This window comes from Perognathus longimembris, chromosome 21 (assembly GCF_023159225.1).
Source record: "Perognathus longimembris pacificus isolate PPM17 chromosome 21, ASM2315922v1, whole genome shotgun sequence".
Lineage (NCBI taxonomy): Eukaryota > Metazoa > Chordata > Mammalia > Rodentia > Heteromyidae > Perognathus > Perognathus longimembris.
Genome location: NC_063181.1, coordinates 11347125 through 11373541, shown reverse-complemented (window position 1 = coordinate 11373541; position 26417 = coordinate 11347125). Strand labels below are relative to the sequence as shown.

The 26417-nt window shown below is 39.4% G+C and overlaps 1 protein-coding gene across 1 annotated transcript in view; it reads left to right on the top strand.

Moving 5' to 3' along the window:
* The first annotated feature begins 13598 nt into the window (after positions 1-13598).
* Naf1 (nuclear assembly factor 1 ribonucleoprotein) overlaps positions 13599-26417 on the top strand; it is a 28837-nt gene continuing 16018 nt past the window's right edge. Inside the window, exons 1-2 of the mRNA XM_048330660.1 lie at positions 13599-14117; positions 16116-16287. Of these exons, the coding sequence (XP_048186617.1) occupies positions 13744-14117; positions 16116-16287 (546 nt within the window). The 5' untranslated portion in view covers positions 13599-13743. The remainder of the gene's footprint in view (positions 14118-16115; positions 16288-26417) is intronic.

Below are 26417 nucleotides of genomic sequence, written 5' to 3'. Positions count from 1 at the left end.
ACACTGAATTTGTTTTTTTGTTATACACAATTAAAAAAATATCTACCATTGTCCAAAAAGAAAAAGAAGTGTACTCATTACCTGACGTAGGTAAATGTAACCCCTCTGTATACCAACTTTATTATAACAATAAGAAATATATATATATATAATGTCCTTTTCAGTATTGTGTAAAACACTTATAGTTCTTACTGTTTTTCATTCCTTTTGAAGTACCTGCTACAAAATCCTTTTATATGAGTGTTAGTGATTAAACTTTCATCACTGTTAGTAGCTGCTCAGGTCTTATGGCTGATTTGTTACCTCAGTTTATACTTTTTGTTTGTATGTATATTCCGGACTGCAGGGCTTTGTTTATATTCATGTTCTTTTGAACATATATATGTCACAGAATCACCTTTATCCAGTGGTTTCTTTCTCCAGCGGCTTCTGCTTATATCCTTAGAAAACAGAAAATTTTATGCATTGTAACATCTGTGAGTACGTTCGTGGAAGAGCCTTAACTTCCTCTCTCAAATAATATTCTAATATCTTGTGAATCTGTTCTACTTCCCTAATGTTACAATTAATAGCATGCTGATTACTCTGAGCTGTGTACATGTATTCATTATAATGCTATGTACTCCTTAAATAATTATATTATGTCAATTATTTTTAGAATCTTAGAGCATGTAAATGGACATAAATCAAAAGGTAGAAAATGATTAAAGGGATAGTCTTATATTTACGTTCTGAATTTCTCTTTCTGGTTACTTTATTTTCAAAGTAGAGTCTCATGACTTGAACTCAAGACCCTCCTGCTTCAGCCTCCAGTGTATGGGATCAATCATATTGATCACTTTTAAAATAGTAAACTTTCAGACTATAATTGCAAACATCCTAAAGATCAGGAACAACTGCTTCCATTGAACAGAACCTAGCTGGAATTGTTGAGTGCTACATCTGAAGTGCCGTACAGAATTTCCTGTTCTAGGAGGAGAGGGGAAGAAAAGACTCAAATACCTTATATCAAATTTGTTTTCAAGCTCTGAAATATATAACATTCTTCTATTGCAGGCTGAATTAACAAAGACCCAGCTGCTTTCCAGATTTCATTTAAACATCCATGAAGATCCAAGTAAGAAGGCCCTAAAGCCCAAGGATAACATATTTTGCTGCATGAACAGAGTTCAGGTAGCGATGGGCTCGGCACAAGCATTTTCTAGTTAGGCACTGGTTCCCTGCTTTCCAGATGGTGGCCTTCCTCATGTAACATATATTACTCTCTAGAATATGGGCATAAGTAACTATGTAAAAATGATTCCAGATCTTAACTGCCATCGTCTATTTTTATGTATTTCATTGGGTAAATGAGGTTTGCTTCCAAGAAGCCACCATGCTTATTTTCAGGACCTTGTTCATGTAGTAGAGCTCCCTGTCATTCAGAGCTGAGTAGCTGCTCTATGTAAGCAGCTACAATGTAGCAATAATTCAAGTTTGTACAGCACAGACTGGCTGTGGCTAACACAGACACCTGCCTATTGTAGTAATGAATTTCAGTGTGCAGTGTTTGCTCTTTGGTCCTTGCTTAGCTGTAATTTAGCCCCCCACCCCCCAATACCGGAATTGAATTGACAATAACTCTTTCTTAAGATTTTTCTTGACCTCTTAACAACTGCCCACCCATTGTTTCTCTAATTCTGGTCTCAGTCTTCCATTACACATCCTGCCTTATACAAGAGATGTTTTTTATGTTTGCTAAAGTTCTATCTTCTGAGGATACTTGTATTTATAATGAAGGCATCCTCCTAAAATAATTTAAATCATTTGGAGGAACTGGTTGACATATAGAGAATAAACTATACAAATGCTTAACAAATGCCAAAACAACAAATTTAAGCCCAAACATATCAGCTATTAACTGAAGTAAAAATACTGTAATTTCTCTAATTAAAGACAAATACTAGACTGGAAGTGTGGCTCAAATGACTCAAGTACTAGCTCTGAGCAAATGAGAATGCAAGGCTCTGAGTTCAGGCCCCAATTAAGATACACACATACACCAAATGATAAAAGATTATCATATTGTCCAATCATAATAAAAACAAGGCCAATTATTTACTTCTAATAAGATAAACTCAAAGATAAAATATAAGGAAACTGAAAGGTTAAGAAAAAAGGTATTAAAAAGAAATACTATGTAAATATTTCCTGAAAAATTAGATTTCCAGATCCATTGTGTATACACATACACACACATACACACATGTATTTCTTACATATATACTGTCATTTTAAAAAGGTAAGTAATTAATACAATGCGTTATTAGTTAAACTTACAGAAAGAGATTCATACATATCTGAATACCAGATTTTTAGTTTATGATTTAGGCAATACTTCTGAGGAAACATCAGATAGTACAGACTGACTAACCAAATATTGAAAACAATATATGTAATTTGAACTTTTAAAAAGATTTTTTAGTGCATATTAGTAGTACAGGAGAGGCTGTCATTGTGACATTTCCATACCTACCTACCAACCAACATATACATAACTAAAGACAGACATACAGACATATCTGATCAAATTCACCGCCCCCTCCCCGTCTGCTTCATCTTCTTCATTCCTTAAAATATTTGAAACATATGTCATTGTGGTAGTTTGGATTCTTAATCCATGATTTCTAAGTACAACTGAAAAAAATGAAGTATTTCTCCTAACTGAAATTTGAACATAAACTTAGCAACTCCCCCTAAAATTAGAAACTGTGGGTTTCAGGGAGAAGGCTAATGGTTGGAAACCCAGGCAAATTGTCAATATGGTCTTCAAAGTCAGGGAGCAAGGTAAGAATCAGGAGGCTGAGATCTAGGGAAAAGAAAAAGGATTCCGGTGAGACTGACAGGTGCAGGAGTACAGTTTCTGAACACAGAATGCCCATCAGGAAGGCAATAAGACTAAACTGGAATCCTGTATATCTGAAACCTAACCTTGTGTTCCCAGAGAGGACACCTGTGCCCTCACTGACACAGAATTGTAGAGTTGTATATATAGCCCTATACCCAGGACACTTGGCAACAGATACTCCCCCATTCCTGGTGAACAACCAGAGGGAACTGAGAACAAGGCAACACAGGCTGATGAAATTTAGAGCATGAAGTCAGATTGAGAGAAGCAGCAAGGCTGGCTTCTTATTCCTCTGGACTCTCATGTATATTTTTTTAATTACTTCTGACTATGGATCAATTTACTCCCATATTCCAGGGCAAAGGCAGGACTGCAGGTAGGACTCAAATGGTTCCCACTAGAATAGAAAGAAATGGAGGTGAGGGAGGTCTTTATAAGAGCTTATCTCTACTTCCAAACTTGGGATTGTTGGATAACGAAGTAACTTGTCAGCTGTAACTTGTCAACTGTAATCCTAGCTACTCAGGAGACTGAGAGCTAAGGATCATTATTTGAAGTTAGCCTGGGCAGGAAAGTCCATGAGACCTTTATCTCTGAATAACCACCAAAAAGTTGGAAGTGGAGCTGTGGCTCAAGTGGTAGAGCTCCAGCCTTGAGTTAAAAAGCTAAGGGACAGTACTAGATCTGAGTTTAAGTCCCAGTACACACACACACACACACACACACACACACACACACAGAGAGAGAGAGAGAGAGAGAGAGAGAGAGAGAGGAGAAATAAAACAAAAAAAAATTCCTGTCACTCCTCTTACTTTCTTAAACCTGATATTACCTACATCAAATCCATTTTCTGAAGCAATGCCACATCCTAGATGATTAAGCCCACTATTTGCTTGTTAAAACTCTTGAGTGTGTCTTCACCGTATATGGAGTAAATGTAGGTGGCCTACAAATGTACCCTGTAGGTGACATTCCTACCCATTGAACTCTGTCTTCCCCACATCTCAAGTTCCACTCCTTCACTTCAAACCAATCGTTCAAGAATATCCTTAGCAGCTCTCATTTCCTGAAAGGCCAAGCTTGCTGCCCTTCAAATTTTACCTGATACTCTTTGCTTTTGTATTCTCAGACTATCCATCAACATTATCATCATTCCTTCCTGTTTTACTCATTCATTCATTTAGTATTTATACAATGTTCATCATGTTGTTCTCATTGGACTCAAAACTAAAGATAAAGAAATACAGAAAAGATAAGGCGCTGACTGAGGGCTCCTTTTAAATCAGTTGGGGAAACCATACATAAAACTGAAATCATGTTGGATGTCTGCAACAACCGAACTATTAGGTGGTTTTTATCTTTTCCTCTCACTAAACTGTGACCTTTCCACTCAAGCTACTCACAAGACACACATTGCTTTTCTTCTCTCATTTTTTCCAACTTGAAATTTCCTCCTCTTGGTAACTTGAAGTAATTTTGTTCTTGGTTGGGAAGTATAATCAATCATTTGAAATCTATCTTGCATTTCGCCAATGAAAACTATAAATTGAATAAGCTTAAATTAGTTTAGGACATTACTTGTATGCATACAAGCAGTATGATTTAATGTGCATTGTAAATTTTTGTTAATTTAGCTTGTGAGTCATGTTTCTGGGTTTTTTTTTTGTGGCCAGCAAATTTTAAACAAATGTGTGTATTTCTTAAAGTCACGGAGCAAAAGATTGTCAGACTTTAAAAATGTAGCTATGAATACTGGCTAATCATTCCCTTTTTAATTGAATTTTTGCATGCAAAACTTCTGCTATTTTCATTGGTGGAAGCAAGTACAGTATTGCTTATGTCAACGAAATTGGACAAATCCAATGGAAAAAAAAATCCACCACTGTAAATTGCAGATACAAATTAGCAAATTCTTCCATCTTCTGTTTATGGGAATATCATTATTGGGAGAAATTACTTTCATTTTAATTGTTTCTTAAATGAAATGATGAGATGTTCTTGGGAAAAAAACTATTAATATAATTTCATGCAATATTTATGTTGTGTGCAGTTAAGAAAATTCTATGTTTCTGAAAGAAGAATAAGCTAATTGCAACCACAAGTCCCTGAAAAATCACAGACAAGACTCTGTGGCTATTGAAGGAAAAGTTCTTAACATATCTTAGAAGCCAAATATAGATGGTGGCATGACTCAAGCAGTAGAGTGCCTATCTACTAAGCACAGCCCTTTATCCTAGACACTACCCTCAAAACAAGCTGGTGATGTGTATAATTCTCCCAAGTATATCCATCTGGATGAAAATTTAAAACTTTCATGAGTGAAAAGGGGGAAGGAAAAGTGATAAAGGGGTAAGTGATTGAAATATATTATGTACATGTGTGGATATGAAACAGTAATTTCCTCCTGTATGTCTAATCTAAGCTAATAAGAAAGTAAATGGCAGAGGCTGGGCACAAGTGGCTCCTGCCTATTACCTAGCTTCTCAGGAGGCTGAGAACTGAGGACTGTGGTTCAAAGCCAGTTCAGGCAGGAAAGTCCACTGACACTTCCCTTGTATCGGTCACCAAAAAGCCAGAAGTGACACTCAAGAAGTAGAAGCTCGGGGCTAGGAATGTGGCTTAGTGTTAGAGTGCTTGCCTTAGCATGAACAAAGCCCTAGGTTCGATTCCTCAGCACCACATAGATAGAAAAAGCTGGACGTGGAACTGTGGCTCAGGTGGTAGAGTGCTAGTCTTGAGCAAAAAGAAGCCAGGGACAGTACTCAGGCCCTGAGTTCAAGCCCCATCACTGGCAAAGGAAGAAGAAGGAGGAGAAGGAGAAGCTCAGAAGTGCTCACATAGTAGAGCACTTGCTCAGAGATAACCTCCTGGCCCTGAGTTCAAACCCCAAGAATGACCCCAAAAAAGAAGGTAGAAGAGGAGGAGGCAGAGGAGGAAAAAGAACAAGAAGATAACAGAAAAGCAATGGGAAAGAGGTAGAAAGGAAGGAAGGATGGAGGGAAGGAAGGAAGGAGGGAAAGAGGGATGGAGTGAGGGGGAGAAAAAGAGAAAGAGAAAGAAATGGAATGAAAGAAAAGAGGAAAGAACAGCTTCTGGAAGAAAAATGTAAGACAGGCAAAAAATGAATTAAAACAATGGTTTAAAATACCATCAAATTTAAAGAGAGAAAACAATGAATATTTTTAATATCACCTGTAAGAGATATATGCTCTCTCAAAATTATTCACTACCCTGGAAATGGTGATTGCAAGGAAAATTCCAAAAAGAAACTGCCTGTGTCTGTCTTTCTATCTGTGATACTGTCTGGAGATATATATATGTGTGTGTGTGTGTGTGTGTGTGTGTGTGTGTGTGTGTGTGTGTATACATATATATGTATATCCATATATATATATATGATTTAGATTCCCAGTATTGTACACAGAAAAGAAGAAGAAGATAGGCATGTATTCCCTCTGTAGATGAAACTATATTTGATACTTTAATTGCTGAGACCAAAATTTCTGGTCACTAAGATATAGACACTAAACAAATATGGCTATTCCCAGTGGTCCTATGAGAGGGGGAATAAAGGAAGAAGAGAAGTTCTTTCAGTGATTTTAATTCTAACTTAGAACTCGAATTTCCACACAAAAATGAAGTCAATCTATCTGAAGCCACAAGAAAGCTGCTGACCATGATTGAAGAAGGAATGGAAGTTCTGAGGGGTATACCCAGCACCTCCAAGTTTAAAAATTACTGCCAACAAATAGAAACCATATAGCCAAAAGAAAAAAATGCCCCAAATACTAGAGTAAGCCACCTAGCTACTCCAAGGCTGAGATCTGAGAAATCGTATTTCAAAGTCACCTCAGGCAGAAAATTCCATGAGACTCTTATCTCCAAGGATCACAGGTTAATCAGATAAGGTTTCTCATTATAATATCTCAACTAATGACAAGATTGGATACAGGTTACTGAAGCTGAACATCCACACTCATTTGTGAGAGAACAGGTTGATTATGTCCCAAACAGGTATAATCAAAGGTGAAGAAAATCAGGATGAATTCACCAAGTGGAGGATTTCAAGCAAGGAAGTGACAGTCATTCATCCCCTCTGGAACTCATGCCTTTGCTTGAATGATTTCCTACTCTCAGACAAACATGGTTTTGGACAAGCTTTGAGGCGTTCTTGGTTCTGACAGGAAGATAGTGGGGAAGCCTGGGGGCCATGACAATGTAACGGGCACTTTCATACTAGGTGATTGAAAAGACAGTTTCATTTTTTGTTCTTGTACCATCCCATTAAATCTACCCAGTAGGAGTAATCTTTATCTGTGAAAACTCAATCTCTTTTACTTTTTCTAAGGCTTAAAATGACATTGTTCAAAAATCATAGCTGCCGCTGTAAAAAATGGATTTTAGGGTCCATTCAGTCATGCATTTGTTGAAATCTTCAGGCCTCACATGGAAGAACACTTAAATTCAAAGTAACCAGCATTCAATAGAAGTAAAATTTAGTTTCTCAGCTGTCTGAGACACATTTCGCATCCTCAAGACTTCCACTCCTCTGGAGGAACGTATAGAACATTTACTAGCTGTGTAAGTCTGGGAGACTCATCAAGCCCCAATTTCCATATCTGTAAAACAAGGATCGTAATTATATTTACTTTAAAGTTTTGTAGAGAGACGTTTATTTTGTGCTTACAATAGGGCTGGATACTCTAGTATCTGGAAATCTCTAGTATCACTGCACTTACTATTGTATAATAGAGCAGAAAACTCTAGTATCACTGCACTTACTATTGTATAGTAGAGCATAGCTCAATATGGATACTCTGACAGTAGGCAGCAATTAGAAGCATCTAGAAAGTTCTGGGCCAAGTATGTGCACTTGTTTTCCAAATTTACTAAGCAGGTAAGTCACTCAGATCTCAGCTTCCCTTGTAGTAAGGGTTACAAGCATGAGCCACCAGAACCAGTGGAAATATTTTTTTAGTTTTGATTTTTTTCCAATCCTGGGGCTTGAACTCAGGGCCTGGGTGCCATCCCTGAGCTTATTTTGTTCAAAGCTATTGTTCTAGAGCCACACCACCACTTCTGGCTTTTTCTGAGTAGTTTATTGGAGATAAGAGTCTCATGGACTTTCCTGCCTGCCTGGCTTTGAACCACAATCCTCAGATCTCCACCTTCTGAGTAGCTCGGATTATAGGCATGAGCCACTAGCACCCAGTTGCAAACAACTTTTAAGATCTAGTCAGTAGGCAGAGGGTTTTGTTGTATATATTTTTCAATCTTTAAAATACAGAGGAGGTTAAACTTGTAAACTGTCAAATAAGTTTCATCTCAGGAAGTTTATTTTTATGCTTTTAAGAATATTTTGTTTTACATGATTCCTTATAGCTCCTAAGTTAATATGGGGTAAATTGCCTTTTAATTTCAACAGTGATCCTGTAAGCTCCTCAGTTTTTCATAGAATCAGCCTGAAGCTATAAAGTCTTCAAGCTAAGTTTAGCAGCTATTAGAAATAATGCAGTGGGCAGGCAGGCTCTGGAAGTACTGGAGGTAAATTCAGGACATTTTGAGACATTTAAGTACTTAGAAAAAGTAGCAATTGTGAAAGAGTGACCTATTTCAAAGCTAGGCACAGGTACAGCCTGTTATTATCCTGAAATCCAGAGATCATCCCTCCCTCAAAAACAAAAATTTTTGTAGCTGCAACACTACCATTCTTAGCTATCATCGGATTAAAGTGAATGAAAAACTTATGTATCATCTTAGGCATTATCTGTAAAACACCCACCTAACTCTGTCGCCTAAGATTTCATTGTTATTATTAGTCTGTTTAAAAATCATTGCAAAGATTTATTATGTTCTGAGGCACTGCAGCAGCTGATGTGAATTAAATGAAGTTCCTGGGTTCATGAGACTTAATTTTCTGAGAAAACAGAGATGATAGAGAATCAAATAAGCATAATTTCATGAAATGATACATACATACATACATACATATTGGAAAATAATTTCGTGAGTGAGTGCTCTGGGGCCAGGTATTCATAGATTGGGGGGTGTTCTGGCAAAGCCTCCCAGCCAAAGACTAGAGTGTTAAATTGGAGAAAAGACATATAAAATGAATGCCGTGTTATTATGAAGAGCAGAGAGGCCAGTAAGGTGAAGAGTGCAGCTGCCCAGCTCAAGGATAATCATGATTAGACTGCTGTTGGCACAAGAGAATAGGAGGTGGAAGAATATAGAGTAGAGATGAAGTCAGATTCATCACAGGTGGAGCTTGGAAAACTACAGGTAGGACTCGAGATTTTAATGTTATTAGAATTGGTTAGCATATGAAGCAGGAAATATCCTGATTTTATTTATTCCCTCTTGTGAAGTTCTCCTGTTCTCTTGAAGTGCCAGGTTTTGAAGTCAGACCCCACTTTACCACGCGAACCCCACTTTACCACGTGAACCTGAGATAAGCAGGCCCTGTGAGCAAACCCAGGACAAGCCCATTAGGGCCCAGTCGGTCTAGAACTCTAACCACTGGGAATGCTTAACTCTGACTGCCCCCAGAGTGCCTCGAGCCCTGAGCCAATCAGATTTGTACCTGTGTCCTAATCTTTCTTGCTTGAACACCTGATTGTTGTAACTTTGTTTTTTACCTTTATAAGCACTGTAATCACAGCTCGGGGCTCCCTCCTAACCTCCACTGTGTCAGTGGGTAGGACGAGGCCCGAGTTGCAGCTCGCTTGAATAAAGCCTTGCCTTGCTTTTGTATTTCGGAATGTCTGAGTCTCGGTGGCCTTCTTGGTGGTTGTCTCGCGACCTGGCACAACAGTCTCAGATGAATAAATATGTAGCTCTCTTTAAAGACCTAGCTAAGGGGCTCGGAATATGGCCTAGTGGTAAAGTGCTTGCCTCGTATACATGAAGCTCTGGGTTCGATTCCTTAGCACCACATATATAGAAAGAAGCTGGAAGTGGCGCTGTGGCTCAAGAGGTAGAGTACTAGCCTTGAGCAAAAAGAAGCCAGGGACAGTGCTCAGGCCCTGAGTCCATGCCCCAGGACTGGCAACAAAAACAAAACAAATAAAACTCAAGATCTAGCTAAGATAGCACACTTACTGTGGAGCTTTCTGTTGTAGGGGGGTGTGATTTGGGGGAGTTACCCAACTTGCCTAGGGGCCACTTCTCCCCTTTGGATCAGTTGGAGTCAATGATGAGCTTTAGACACCACAGGATGCTAATGCCTTTCACACTGAGCTTACAGATCAGTGCCACGGGTGAGAGCCAATCCATGGGTGCCCTGAGTGACGGTCCAGAAATTCTCCACTCAGTGACCATTCTGAGATTCGAAGTATCCTTCTGTTCTTTCCTAAAGGGAGTCTGAGATATCTTCAAAGGGCAAGCTTTGTGTAAGGCTCATGAAAGTCACATAGGTACTGAGATTGTTTTGTCTTCCAGGTATCCCTACACCTGGGTTGGAAATTCCTGGGGCCAGAAGTCTCATACTACTAAGAATAACACATGTAGCATGGGCCCTGCAAGATGCATCACTGGGTGTTATGACTATCATTCATCTCACAGTTATCATGTCTCTTAAGAATATATTACACATTTGAGTATTCTCAGTACCTTCTATTTTTTTCCATTTGTACATATCTCTACTACATGCTTCTACTGTAGTGCATGTCTCCATTACCTTACATATCAACTTGGTTTTTCTATTAAATTGTTAATTTCTTAAGAGCAGGAACTATGATTTATTTATCTTTCCACACACACAGTTTATAGTTCAGTGGATAGCACATAGCAATGTTAAGTAAATGGTTACTGAATGAACACAGGAATAGATGAACTATTCATGAACTTATGCTTCTAGTGTTTTCTATTCAATGCTAGTCTATCATTTTAAAATCTTTTTCTGGGCTGGGGATATAGCCTAGTGGCAAGAGTGCCTGCCTCGGATACACGAGGCCCTAGGTTCGATTCCCCAGCACCACATATACAGAAAATGGCCAGAAGCGGCGCTGTGGCTCAAGTGGCAGAGTGCTAGCCTTGAGCGGGAAGAAGCCAGGGACAGTGCTCAGGCCCAGAGTCCAAGGCCCAGGACTGGCCAAAAAAAAAAAAAAAACAATAAAATCTTTTTCTTTTTTGCATTTTCAAGACACTGTTCACATTTTTCTCATACTCACATTCACATATGCATAGAACTTTCTAACCTTTCCATTTTTCGGGTGTGATACCAACTTGTAGCTTCCTCATGCAGTGGTCGTAATTTTAGTATTGCCTGATATTTGGACATTCCTTTACTCTATTTCATCAGTTCAAATCCTGGTTCAGATTTTCATTACCTAATTTCTGGAAAAATGCAACAGACATTTTGCTATTTGAAGGGTCACTCAGACTAAAGTTTTTGCCCTCTAAAGGTTCTTATAGTGTGTCTATGCAAGATCAATAACCAGCAAAATAACATTTTATTTATAAATTTATGCACTGTTCCATTTTCATTTTCTTTTGCATATTGAATGTGTGTATACCATGTCATTCACTTCTATAATATCTTATGCAATGCTCCATTAGCTAGGTTTTAGAATATTTATTTATTTATTTTATTTATTTTTGTGCCAGTCCTGAGGCTTGAACTCGGGTTCCAGGTCCTATTCCCGAACTTGTTTTGCTCAAGGCTAGTGCTCTACCACTTGAGCCACAGCTCTACTTCCCATTTTTTAAATTCTTAATTAGAGATAAGGATATCACAGATTTTCCTGCCTGGGTTAACTTCAAATTGTGATTCTCAGCTCTCAGCTTCCCACATAGCTAGGATTACAGGCAGGAGCCACCAGCAGACAGGTGGGATTTTTATTATTTGAGACAAGGTCTGGCTCATGCCTGGACTGGCCTGGAACTCACTATATAGGCATGTCTCAGGGCATTGCTGCCTCCACATACCAGGTTCCACCATGCCAGGTTTACTAGGCAGTCCTCTAGCCTCCATTTTACGGATAAGAAAAGTAGGATTTAGGTATGTTAGGTTACATACTTCAAGGTCAACACTTACACTAACAACAAAAGGGCAGAACTGAGAATTACACACAAGTATGTTGAGTTGGGAATCCTGAGCTCTGAATAATCATTGCATTCATAATATTTCAAATTTAAATCTCTGCTTTACTTTGGAATGATGCAGCTTTTCCATGATACAGTCCTACTAAACTTTATAGAGATGCTGTACTTGTATTCTCTTCTCCATGCTTTAAATTTATTCCTAATTATCTCCTGTTCAGCTCACTTAATTTTACTTATAAATAAATTATAATAAATAATTATAATAAATTTACTTTAAAATAAATTATAAAGTATTGAATGCTGAGATTACATATGGTGGTTGACCAGACTCTTCATTCATAGACTCAACTACCTACTGGCTGAAAATTATTGTTTCATTAAAAAAATATGTTTATACTGAACACATACAATCCTTCCTTCCTTCCTCCCTTCCTCCCTCCCTCCCTCCCTTCCTTCCTTCTTTCCTTTCTGGAGGCTTGGACTTAGGACCTGAGCACTGTCCCTGGCATCTTTTTGCTCAAGGTTAGCACTCTACCTCTTGGGCCACTTCTGGGCAGCACTTCTGGCCTTTTCTGTTTATGTTGCTCAGGAATTGAATCCAGGGCTTCATGCATGCTAGGCAAGTACTCTATCACCAAGCCACATTCCCAGCTCCTACAGGTTTTTCTTATTGTTATTTTCAGAAATGTAAAATATCCATGTTTATGAAGTCTACATTTTTTGCTATGACAATCTAGAGACAATTAAAATCACGTAGGAAGATATATATTAAAAGGCTGTTTCCAGGTATTATTTCATAGAAGGGAATTGAACATCCTCAAATTTTGTTATCTGTTAGAATGGAGAACCAGACTGCCTTGAATCTAAGGAGGGCTACTCTATTCTTGTCTTGAATTTTCTATGAGGGCCTACTACTGTGGATGTCTCACTGAATAATTTATAAAAATCCTTAGCACAGTTCTTCATGGCTATACCTATTTATTCCGTTGTACCAGATTATTATTATTAGAAGTTATAATGGCAACTTCTAATGCCAAGGTCTAATAGGAAACTAGAAATTTCCCATCCCTTCCTCATTCACAGAAAACACTTTGCTTACTCTCCTTACAAGGTGGACAAAAAGGTTTCCCAGGTTAAGTGAATACATTCCAGGGTCATCCCCAGAATGCAGCAGTGTCATCTACGATGGACCCAAACACCCACACGCATTTAAATTCTGTCCATCATGACTACTGTCTATTTTCAGAAAGATTTGGGGAAGGAAAGATGGAACAGGCATAGTTATCTTTTGAGATGAATGCTCAATGTGCTTTCTGCCCATAGATCTATCCGTTCATGAAATGACAAGAAGCTAACTTTTCAAGATGGCCTGAGTCAAGATTCTGTTGCTCAAAGCCTAGCACTCTTCCGGCAGTTACTTGCTCCCTTCTGGCATATGCGTTTTCAATAGAATCGGCTCAGGCCCCACGTTCAGACTCAATTCCAAAGAGGTGGAGTGAATGGAAGCAGAGCTTCCCCTAGACCAGGGACTCCAGCGTGCGGCGGGCGGGCCCCGCCCTCCGCGCTCGCGCGCCGCTGCGTCACGTGACGTCACACGCGCTCCCGGAAGTGCGGCGCGTGACGCAAGGGGGCGTGTCCCCGGCCGCTCCGCGTGTGTTTACCGGGGAAAGGCGGGAGCTTCGTCGCCGTCCCTGCTGCAGCGTCGGTCACCGAGAGGTTCCTACCGCGTCCGGGCGGGCCGGGAGCGCGCCCGTCGTCTGTCCATCTGCCCGCCCGGAACGTGAGGCCGGCGGGGTCTCGGGCGCGTCGCCATGGAGGTGGTGGAGGCCGCGGCCGCTCAGTTGGAAACTCTGAATTTCAGTGGCTCCGGCTTGGGAGTCGGTGCGGGCCCGGCGGATTCGGGCCTGGCGGATTCGGGCCTGGCGGATCCGTGTCCGGACTCCGCCCCCGAGCCTGGGTCCCGGCCACCGCCGCCGCAGCGGGAGAACGGCCTGGACGAGCCCGTCCTGGAGGCGCCGCCCTCCGGGGTGCCGCCGCCGCCTCCGCCGGGCGCCGCGGCCGTCGGGAGCCCCGCGCCGCCCCCGGAGCCTCCACGCGTCCTCCCCGGCCCGGACCCCGCACGGCCGGCGCTCGCCCCGCAGCTCCCGGACTCCTCAGACTCGGATTCCGACTCGGACTCAGACAGGTCGGGGGGGTGGGGGGGGGTCTGCGGGGAGCGAGCACTGGGCAGCTGGGACGCGGGGTGGACCCGGGCCTGGGCGCGCGGAGGATCCCCGCCGAGGCCCGGGACGGTGGGAGGCCGCTGATGCTCGGGTGCACGTGTGGCCTCGCAGCTGGGACCTCCAGCTCCTCCTCTGCCATTCACCACCAGTCTCGTGGAGAATCTCAGCTTCACAGGATCAGTTACCACTTCCCTTCTATGTTTGGTACCCGGAAAAGTTGTCACTTTTAGCTACAATATAATCGATCATTGCCTTACTGAGCTCGCTTACAACTTTGGAACCTTGCGTCAGGTCCTAACTACTATTGAGGTAGATGGAAAGAACTTTGCGTTTCGAAGTCGGTTCTCCACCCTCAGGCTCATTCATAAATTCTAGGCGGGAGCACTAGTTCATAGTCGTTTAGCATTTTGTGTTCTGTGTATGTTTTATACAACTCTCCGACCCTTGTCTTTTCCTTGGGGTGTGGAAAGGATTTCCAACATCTGGGATGTTAAAGAATTTCACTGAACATTGTCTACAAATACTTTTGAGTATGCTGTATATGTGGGGGTGTGAAATTCTCCTATGTGTTATGCTGTCATTTTTTTCCCCTTGGTGCTGGTACCACAGCTTGAACTCAGGAGCTTGCACTCTCACTTGATTTTCTTGCGTAAAAAATAGTTCCTTCAAAGCAAGAGCGTGAAGTGATGAGGATGGGAGGTTATGAAGAGGTGAAGGAAGCAATGGTAGAAATAAGAGCTGATTACTGAAGAGGGAGTGTGTCATTGGGATAGGTTAGACAACTTTCAGATAAAAGGAAGGAAGCAAGAGCCTGAAATAGTGGAAATAAGATGAACTGGACCACATGGCCATGGAATCCAATAGTCTTCAAGCAGTTTCAGGGTTTTAAGTACCATGACTAAATGAACGACTAAGCAGTGAAATGAAAGGGGAAGGGGAAAGCAGGTTCATAAAGAAAATGCCCTTTTTCTTCTCTCGTTTTTAACTTGTTAGAAGTGTGAGGTATATGTAAATTAGTCACAAGGAAGACATCCCTATGCAGACAGACACTAGAGCTATAGTGATACTCTGGCTGATGGTTCAGGAGTTCATGTGCCTGAAGATGGTGATTGAAATTATTGGAATAAATGAGGTGGTCCAGGTAAAAATGACAGAGGGGAAAGAGTTACTGTGCAAGGAACCCTTGAAAATCGCATAGTTGCTAAGTGCTGATGTTACACTTGTGTAATTCTAGCTCTTCAGGAGGATTAGCTATGGATGATCTCAGCTTAAAGCCAGCCCTAGAAGAAAAGTCTGTGAAACTCCCTTCTCCAAAATAGCCATCAAAAAGCCGGAAGTGAAGGTGTGGCTCAAGTGGTAGAGTGCTGACCTTGAGATCAAAAGCTAAGTGACAGCATCTAGGCCCTGAGTTCAAGCTCTGGTACTGACAAACACACAACAAAACCCAGGCTGGAGGAATGGCTCAAGTGGTAGAATACCAGCCAAGCAAGCAAACCAAAAGATTGTGATCTCCAAGTTCCTGTTGTAGTTCTGGCAGAGGGGTAAACACACATAAAATAAGCTGGATTAGGAGAGCCAGTCAGAATTTCTTTAAAGCCTAAGAAGTTTTCAGAGTAGAGTTGTCAGCTTTGAGGAATTTCCCAAGTTGTCTGAAGACTGAAAAGAAACTATTGGCAAGTAAGTGATCTCCTCATCGGTGACTAAGAGGATGCCCTGGCTCAGTAATTGTCACATGCTTAACTGTACTCAAATGTCTGACATGTGACAATAGTAATAAGTGGATCTGGTTTATATTTAATATTTTGAAAAAATGTTACTTGGAGAACTAAAGACTACATCCTAATACCATCGTGAGTGTTTGAATTAGACCAGCAGTAGTAAATGGGGTAGATAATTCCTATTTGTATCATCTTATTTTAATATCGTTGTAATGCTTGGCCATTGTTTTTTCTTCTCTGCAGTGAAACAGATTCAGATAGTTCTAGTTCCTCCTCTTCCTCATCATCTTCCTCGTCTTCCTCTTCCTCCTGTGTATCACTTCCTCCTGTGCAGTCAGATGGAGAAGAGGATTTACAAGTTGAGAAGGAAAATAAGAATTTTCCTCTTAAAACAAAAGATGAGTTGCTTCTTAATGTAAGTATGCAGATTTGTGAAGTTTATTTCTCATGTTTTCAAATGCACTGTTGTGGTATTCACTGATTCTATTTTGCCCATATCTGCCTCATAAATTTGATGTGTCTTCTTCTCAGCTTGCTTAATGTATTTTGCCATGCCTCGTCTTTCTTACTCTTGCTAAAGAAAGGAATGATTTGGCTAATTTCTAAGGTTGCTTAAAACCCTCGCATTCGATAATAGTTTTTATTCGGAAATTGGCTTCAGTCTGGAGTTTCTTGTAGCACCTGGAATCTATCAGGTGCAGTAAACAAGACTAGACCTGTTTGAATTTCCATGCTACATTCTAGAAAAACATGGATAAATAAAGCAGATATACACTTAATTATGAAAAGTGGTATTGAGTTGTGTGAATGTGTATTTGACCCCTGAGATTTCATTTTTCCATTACTTGCTTTTATAACTTGGAAAAATGAGGCGATCTATTCCTTATTGTGTTACTTCTATGTCATTTTGGGGAAAGATGGAAGACTCAGTTGTATCAATTTTGGTTCTTTGATTAGCTGTTCTGTTTGTTTTATTTTTTACAAGATTAGGGAGCAGAATTAACAGAAGTTTCCAAACCTTTAAATACCACACAGCAACTAGAGATAGAGTTTCAGTGAGTTCCCTGCCCCTTCTAAGTAAGAGCCAAGATTTATGGATCTGAAATGATAATATTGTTTCAGAGTTTTACTCTCTGAAGTTCAAAAATAAAGAGTAGTGTTGTTCTTAATGTCAAGGGTGGTATGGCTTCATGTATTTGGTGTATTTAGGCCTCTGTGTTCTTTGGCAGGGCTGGCAGTTTGGGTTACTAATGAACATTTATGAAAGTCAGACTTCTTGCTAGCCTACCCGGAGTCTCCTATACAGCCTCGAACCAGTGTATTGTGGATCCAGCTTGCTTGGTCATGAGTCACTGGTGTTAAGAGTGGGCGATTGTGTAGGAGGGTATGAGAGCATGTGTAGGAAAGTGAAAACTTGCTAGGGCACACAAGCAGTGAGATGGTGGAGACACGCCGAGCACGCTGATAGGAACTGGGTGCAAATGTGTGTATTTTGAGGAGGGTGGGGTTGAAGGTGTATCATGTAATCCACCTGTGGTCACAGGAAAAGGGAGGCTTACATCTGTTCCAAAAGATGCCCAGTCAGCAGAAGATTGCTTTTTTTACTTTGTAGAGGCAAACACTGGGAAGTGATTATGTTGTCTTGCTTGTGGTTGTGAAGAACAGACTCAGATTACTCAAGGAAACAAATTTCCACCAGTTAGGAAGTGATGGGAGTGAAGACAGCCATTAGGACTGGTCACACTTGTTTCTTTCATATGTTTCTTGGATGTTTCATAGTTCAGTGTCTGTTTGCCTGTAGATTCATCTTTTGCAGCCTATCTCTGAATTTCTGTCTTCTGGCTCTGAATATGACTTTTTTCATGCAGCTTCCCCATGAACTTTTGGGATAGTACTTTTACTTAGATGTTTTTGCTATTTTTTTTAAGAAGGTGACAATGATCTCTTCCTGCGAATTGTCCCATTTTGCTGCAGCTAGCTCTTACTGTATGATTTGGGTTATATTGTTCAGGACTTTCCAAGCGTCATGTGGACTCCCAGGAACAGGTTGCGTGGCTTGGTGTGAACCTGGTGTTTCCGTGCAGTTTGAAGTTTAATTTTCTAGTGAAATTCTGACGAAAATTTGTGAACCATTCTGTGTGGTCTTTGATAAAAGGCATATATAAATTAAAATGCTCCAGGCAGTTTACAGCAGTTTTACAGTTTGTGCTGGACTTTTAGTTATTCATTGAACATAGACATTCTCAATTGAACACAGCTTTATGTCATGTCTTTTTCTACAATGCTTTGTCTTTATTTTCTATTGTTATCTAGACTGCTGAGCTTCATTACTGCTTCCCTTTATTCTGCTTGTCAAGCGGTAATGTTGCTTTTCTGGGTCAGTCTCTTAAATCTTTCCCATTGTTTATAAGCTGTGTCCTCCACATCTGTGTGTTGGTTGGACATCCCTATTTTGCAAATCTAGACTATCTGAAATGAGAACCCTATATTAGGAGGCTTACTTTCATTCACAAAGCAATTAAAAATAATATATAAAGTCACCTATAGTTTATTTGTATAAAGTAATTATGAAGCAAATGAATACCATGTTTAAGCAAATATTTCAAATCCAAAAAAACCAGAAATAACTTTTGTTGCCAAGCATTTCTAATTAGAGTGGCTTAGCCGCTACTAACAGTACAAATATAGGGCAGCTATAGTGAAGTAACTTAGAAGGGGAACTTTTAGAATTAAACCTTTACGTGAAATTTTATTTTAAATCAGCTTAAGCCCAATCTTATCATCCCAAGATTTGGTTTTAATTCCATTAAAAATTAAGTCTAGTATAGGGTTGCACACCTGTAATCCTAATAGGAGGTTGAAGCAGAAGTTTCCACTTACAGGCCATTTTGGGATGAGTTAAGTAGCACTTCTGTGAGAGCTTTCTCAAACAGAAAAATAAAAAGGAAGGAGGTGATGAGAGAAGAGAGGATTGTTAGTATACCATAGATGAACTGAAAAGTCATCACAATTATATCTTAAACATAATGGAATAGAATAATCCTTTAACCATGAATCCTGCTGTAATGCTAGAAAGCCTTCTATATCCTGTGTAGTAACTAACACATCATATAAGCTTCTAGCTACACAAGGCTAGTGGGATTTATTCAGTGTTTCTATGAGCTGGAAAGTTACTTACTTTTTGAAGATTGTTTTTATTTATTTATATATTCTCTGAAATGAATTTATACTCAACTCTTCATTCAAATAAATCAAACAGAATTGGATATTTAAAATCATAAGAACATTGGGGTTATGATACGGTAAACTCTTAACCAGAGTATGTTTTATTCATCAGTGCTTATTGCTTTTTTTTCTATGTACCTAACTGTAATGTTTTAAAATTCTGACAAGTGCTTTTGGAGATAAAAGTGCATTGTACTTCAGTAGGGTAAATAGTGATTATAATATACCATAGCATGACCAAAGGAAAAATTAGTGTGAGTGAACAATTCATTTTCATAATTCAAAGATGCCGGTGTATTATATTACAAAAGAAGTGTGCTGTATAGTTGGGTTGAGTGTACAACTTGATTTCTAGTATGCTCTAGTCACTCTGTTGGCAGTGCATATGCATCCTAAACATCGTTGTGTGATTGTATGGAAAATTCTGGACTGTCTCAAGTGGTTGGAAGTTGCACTGAAGTATTCCATACCTGTTCAGTCTCACAGCCACCTGTCAGTTGTGGTTCTGTTCTGTGCTGATCTTTATTGGGTATGTTGTTTCCAAGTCCTAACTTGTTTGTAAGTTTTGTCCTGAATGGGTGCTTCTTTTAATTTAAGTTTTTTATGACTATAGGTACATTTTTAATTACTGTCTTTTATTCTAAATATGAAAAGCACTTGCATTAGAGTCACAATGACTCATTTAAGCTGTGGCTATACTGGACAGGAGATAGTGTTTTCATTAGTAATTGGTGAACTTCAGTACACGGATTTTTGTTGATGTTTCTGGTGTTTGAGGTCAGGGTCTTGGTGCCTGTTAGGTAAGTTCTCTTATCACTTATGCGATAACCTGTCCACCCTTTTTTTTTTTTTTTTTTTTTTTTGGCCAGTCCTGGGCCTGGACTCAGGGCCTGAGCACTGTCCCTGGCTTCCTTTTGCTCAAGGCTACCACTCTGCCACTTGAGCCACAGCGCCACTTCTGGCCGTTTTCTGTATATGTGGTGCTGGGGAATCGAATCCAGGGCCTCATGTATCGAGGCAATCTCTCTTGCCACTAGGCCATATCCCCAGCCCCTGTCCACCCTTTTTTGCTTTAGTTGATTTTTTAGATAGAGTCTGGAGTTTTTGCTTGAACTGCTTGTTGAGCCATGGTCCCCCACCCTTTACCTTTTACAGGATTGCAGGCACATGCCAACATCCCCTGGGTTGGCCTGTGGTGGCCCTCCATTTATTTCACATTTATCTCCATTTATCACCACATCTGGCGGTGATGGGGACCTACTATACCTGACTAATACTCAGGCTTTTTTGAAAAAAGTTAGTTTTGTATTTCATAGTACAAAATTATTTCTGTAAAGCTCATATGAAAGATGAATGGATTGTAATTAAAGGGTGTAGCTCAGTGGTAGAGTACTTGCTTGGCATGCAGTGATTTCTGACAACAAAAAAATATTGAAGACAAAAAATATGTTTTAGATATCACTCAAATAAATACTGATTCAGTATTTCTTTTATATTTGTGTGTGTGTGTGCGTTTTGTTGGTGCTAGAATTTGAACTTAGGACCTCATACTTGTCCTGTTGTGTTTTGGTTCTCTGCCACCTGATCGCTGTATCCAGCCTAGCTTTTTGTTGGTTATTTTGGAGATGGAGTATCATGGGCTTTCATATCCTGGCTGGCCCCAGACTGCCTTGGCTGAACCTCTACCCCCGAGTAGCAAGGATTTCAGGCATAGGCTAACAGATCGATCTATAGACTAGTATCCAGCTGATTTAGCAGTATGGATACTTGAACTCAGCCTTGTACTTGCTAGGCTGGCTCTTTGCCACTTGAGCAAGGCCTCTGGCTTTCTAGTCAATTTTAGTGAGCTTTTCTGATGGTTATTGAAAATAAAGGGCTGGGAATGTGGCTAAGTGGTAGAGTGCTTGCCTAGCATGCATGAAGCCCTGGGTTTGATTCACTTCCACATAAAGCCAGAAGTGGTGCTGTGGCTCAAGTGGTAGAGTGCTAGCCTTTAGCAAAAGAAGCTCTGGGACAGCTCCCAGAAAGTCCCCAGGACTGGGGGGGGGGGGGGGGGGGAGACCAGTGTCTGTTAAAGAGGAATAGAGCGAGTGTAAGCATGCTTATGACAGTGTTGATGGTGGAATACCAGTAGCATATTGTATGTGATGTGAGAAGCTGTAGGATTGAAAAGAGAAGGGGTGAATTGAACTATAGTGGTCACAGAAGGCATCAGGACTTAAACTGAGATTGGGAGCTGAGAAAAAAATGGACAGATGAAGAGCATGTGAACTTTCCCTAAAGAATCATGATTTTTGTCATGTGATAGTACTAGTCTTAATGTCAGTTACATGGTAGGAGTTTAGGGAAAGATTGTTCATTTATCACTCATAGAGCTATTTTTACCAACCCTAAAATCAACATTTTCTTCATGTCTTAACATTTCAGAAAACTTGAAGCTAATCATTGTAGGCATCTTACAGTTAGTTGACAGTGATTTTTCTCTTAGTAATATATAAAAATCAGTTATAGAGATGATAAAAGGGACTCCCCCGTTAACATAAAAGGTGTGATTAAAGGTAGATTTGTTATTGAAAGTTTTGTTGGAATGAATTATAATTTTATTTCAGATTATATTTGAGTAAATTTTTGAAGATATTATTGTAAACTTTATTTCTATCATAGGAGGAATTTTAGAGAAAAATAGGATGAAAACATACTAACCTAGAAAAGAAAATGTAAGACATTTCAAAGGATTGGCTTTTTTAGGGAGAATATTTAGTGGGCTACTCAATTGTTATATATAGTGTCATACAGCAGGGTAATTAATGAGGGCATTCATGTTAATTGGTAGTAGCTAGAGAAATTGCTGAAGTCCATGGAAATTTGTAAATTAATTCTCCTTGGAGAGAACTTATGAATTAGAAGCTAAATATTGAATGTGGTCATAGTTGACACAAAGTGTACAGGCCTAATCCACTCTTTTTTTCTAATATGTTTTGCCAGAAAAAATAAAAATTGCACTCATGGCTCTCAGTACTCCAGGGATTGGACCCTGCTTTCCAACCATATCTGAAAAGTGAAGGCTCACCTAATAGTATCAGGTAACTAACTGGCCGCCAGTGCATGTGCTCTGTGCTTGGGTAATACTACAGGAGTGGTTAGGTCGTTTATAGTCCTCCCCAGCCAAGTAGCAAAAAAGAATAATTTTTGGTGCCAGTTTGATCCCTTTCCCTGTGACTTTGAGATAACCGCTTCTATTTTGTTCTGAGTTTTAGACACTCATCTTTTTGATTGGTGTGTCTATACTATAACAATAGGATAGATTCTTAAATCCTATATGCAACTTTTTGAATATTTTGCATAGCTGAGTAGTCTTGTAGGCCAAAGAGCTAGTTTGAGAATCAGAATATAATATTACATACAATATAGACAACAACTGTTGGTTCATGAATAGTTTAGTAGTGCAGTTAAATATTGCATTTTTAGTGCCCTCGTATCTTTCTAGAGAATTATAGGAATTAATTTTGTTGTAGTCTGAGCCACAGTTTCTATATTAGCTATGTTTACCTGAACTTCATTGTGTTTTGGATTGTGTTGCTAGCCACTTGTGTTATTTAGAGCTTGTATTATTATTTTATTCAGCTTCCTCATTATTTGTGGATAAGAAGCTGATAATAATGAAAGTGACTTGCGTGAGAACATGCAAATGAGGAGAAACAGAATGAGGCCTGCTGCTATTCCGGAGTGCACTCTGCTTTTACTAGCAGTGTGTATAACAGGATTGAGTTCTGGTCATTTTAACCTTCTGATTACCTAGTTTTTAAATAATAATGAATAACAATGTGTATCTTGTCATAGTGAAAGATGTACATTGAATTTATTTGTGTTTATTCTGTATTGCTTCTCAGAAAAAATTTGTGAATTAGAATTGTGGAATGTGGTAGAGAATAAATAATTGAATATCCTCAGTCTGTTGAAGTTTGGTAGAATGTGTGTGAAATGCTCTGATGTGGCTGGCAATTGATATTCTCATGTGTTCTTTCCTTTGGCTGATGTCAGTCCTTGCCTACTCTTCAGTGTTATCTTGAGAAATATTGAATAAACCTGTCCAGAAAACCTTTTTGGTCCTCTTTGATTTTGAGCCCGTCATCACTTTATAACTCGAGTGTTATTTGCCTGCAGTTATAGATAATGTACATCTAAAACAAGTTTTCAATTCCATTTTAATTGTGAGAAATGTCATGAAAATACAGATTAACCATAAATCTTCTTTTCCTAAGTGATGTATTTAGGTAAGCAATAAGATTTCATAGTAACACAGCATGTGCTATTAAAACGTAGTTTTACAATTTTGGCTGGAAGTAGATTGATGCTGCTAATAATGGGGGTGTTTTGTAAAGGAGAATCTTGGTGTTGGAGAATGTAAAGCATTGCCCCAAACATCTTTCTGCTGGAGGAACGTGCTATCTCCATGCTGGCTTAGCACTAGAGCTACTGAGCTTTTTAAGTGTGTCAGGTGTAGGTTAGCAGTAGAGCGCTTGCCTGGCTTGCACAAGGCTCTGGGTTTGATCCTCAGCACTACAAAAAATAAAATAAGTAAATGAAAGAAAGAATACAAAATTAAAGATGTATCAGACTGAAAATTAAATTGTTTAAATTAAATTTAGTTTTGATCAATTAAATGTAAAGGTCCATAGCCAAATATTGTTAAGTGTCTTAGTATTTAATCTTTCCACAGTGGTAGGAGGGTAATCCCAGCTCACATGTTAATCTTCTTAACTTGTATTAAATACCCTTCTTTTCTTTTGCCTGTTGTGTCATGAAGGTCTTTGTATACCAGTTCTCCCTCATTTTCTCCACATTAAACCTTTTCAGCTTGTCAGGATGTCTCTTCTAGCTCTTCACTCTCTATAACTAGTGTCAAAACAGTAAGGCAAATAAGTATATATGTTCTGCCCTTTTTCCCCATGACTGATATTTGTGTTTTACTTCTAACACCTTTTTACAGATGAAAAGCAAAGTGATTGATTTTTTTTACTGCCTTTAAAAGGATTGTATATCTGAGGATATTCTTATCTTAGCAGGGACAGCTGCCCTGCTATCATTCAGCCAAGTGTTAATCAAATAATTGTAATAATGTTTGCTGGTGTAAGCCACTGGTGTCTATGCATCAATCCTAGGCAGTAAGGCTCCCTTGGAAGTCCCCCCACTCCTTCACACCCCCTCCCCCAGTGCTGGAGTTTGAACATAGCTAGGGCTGGCACTGGACCACCTGAGCCACATCCTCAGTTCTTTTTGGCCTCAGCTAACTTGGCACCAAAATCCTTCAGATCTCAATCTCCTGAGTAGCTAGGATTAGAGGCATGAGCTGTTGGCTCCTGGCAGAAGCCTGCTTTTTATTTTTATTTTAACTTTGAAGGGATTAGATTTAAGTCTTTTTTTTTTCATTCTTGGAGGACTCTATATTGAATTATATTTCATTTCTGATTTCTTTTGACTCATAAAACATTTGACATCTGATATTTGATTTGCTTAATGAGTACCTACCATGTGCTGGCCATCTTTCTGGGTGTTAGAAATAAGCTCAGTTGAGTAGACCTTAGTTGGGTAGTCGAGAAAAAGAATACAAGTAAATAAATCCTAGCTGGCAGTGTATTGTGAGGAAGGAAAAGTGTCGAATGATACAGTAAAGAAGGGTTAGGGTTGGCACTGGTGCTGCACTTTTAGATTGCTTAGCAGAAGAATGGTGACACTGGCATCCAGACACCAGGACCTTAGATCTTAGATATGTCTCTTAGATATTGGCAATCCCAAGATTTTCTCTTTTGACTTTTCTAGACATCTGTCTCTTTGAAACCTTCTGAAGTTCTGCTTCTTTGAGCTTGCCAAAAGATCTTCATGGTAAGCACATCTCTGGTAAAAATCTTGCTGATTGATTTGGAAAAATGTTTTTCCTTTTGTGTCCTCCTCTCCTAGCATGCTATGTAAAAGAAAACGTAAGGTCTGTTTTCTCTGACTCAGTCTCCTAAATATCTGCCATTCTCAAAGCAGTTTATATACTGCGTGACCTAACTGGACATTGGAAGGCAGACTTCTAACATGCTCTTCTAACAGGAACTTGTACAAGGCTGATTTCATTTACTTGTCATTTGCATGTTTTGTGCACATATCCGTTATTATGTGCCTCTTACGTTCTACAGAATATTTGGAATAGAGATTTTGTACCTACAGGTAGATCTTTTCCTATCATTAGGCAGCTTCGCACCTTTGATATTTTTTGGAACCCATACAGAACTATATGTACATAGTCACAGTTCCTAGGATTACTGGACTGAAATTGCAAGTATATGATGGTAATCACAGGTAGTCTACCTGTACATTTTATTCGAGTTTGTTTTATAGGAAAGCCGAAATCTTTCCCCATTTGTAGTTCAAACTTTTCATTTGTTTAATTCACAGATGAAACCAAGTTGCATTCAGAATTAAGGGGCCCTGGCAGACTCTTTCTGACATTATATGTGTTTCTGTCTTACCTCAAATATTCTGGCTTTGTGTCCTTTTATTATTCCTCTTACAAGTACTCCTCAGAGGAGAAGACCAGGATCTATACAGTATACCCTATACACTAAGCTTGCAAGCCTGCAGAACATTGTTATAATCATACTTAGCATTTAAAGCATTCTAATCAAACATCACACCCACTGTTATCCCAACCACTTAACACTGGAGATTTTGAAATACCAATCAATATCATTTGAAAAGTAAAAGCCATGATGTACTAATGTTGTAAAGGAAGGTGACTTATTTTTGGAAATACAGTTACATTGTGAGGGAAATTTCAATATGATACTTTCTTACGTTCAAATGATACAAGTAATAGCAATGTAAGTATTAAATAACTAGAAATCTATAATAGCCAGTCATGTGTCAAATGGCTTAGAAAAGGCCTAAACCAGTTATGTAAGATCTTATAAAAAGTACTTGTCATTACTTACAGCACTAAAATGACAGAATGGTTCTAAAGTTTACTAAAACAAACGTGATAACAGGCATAAAAGAAATTCCAAAGTACCTAAATATTGATAGAGTCGACAACTAGCTCATCCCGAATACTGAATTTGGTGATGAAAGCCCCAGTTGTTGAAAGACTTTAGTACTGGCACTGACTGACACAGATCACTGAGGATCAGTGTGTTTCAAATCAGTGGGGAAGAAAGGCTCTCAAGTTAGTCTACAACCTGGCTAGTTATGTTACTTCTTCCCAGACATTTCTATAAAGACGAAGACAATATCCACTCCACTTTCATATTTATGAATGCAACAAATTCATCAATATTA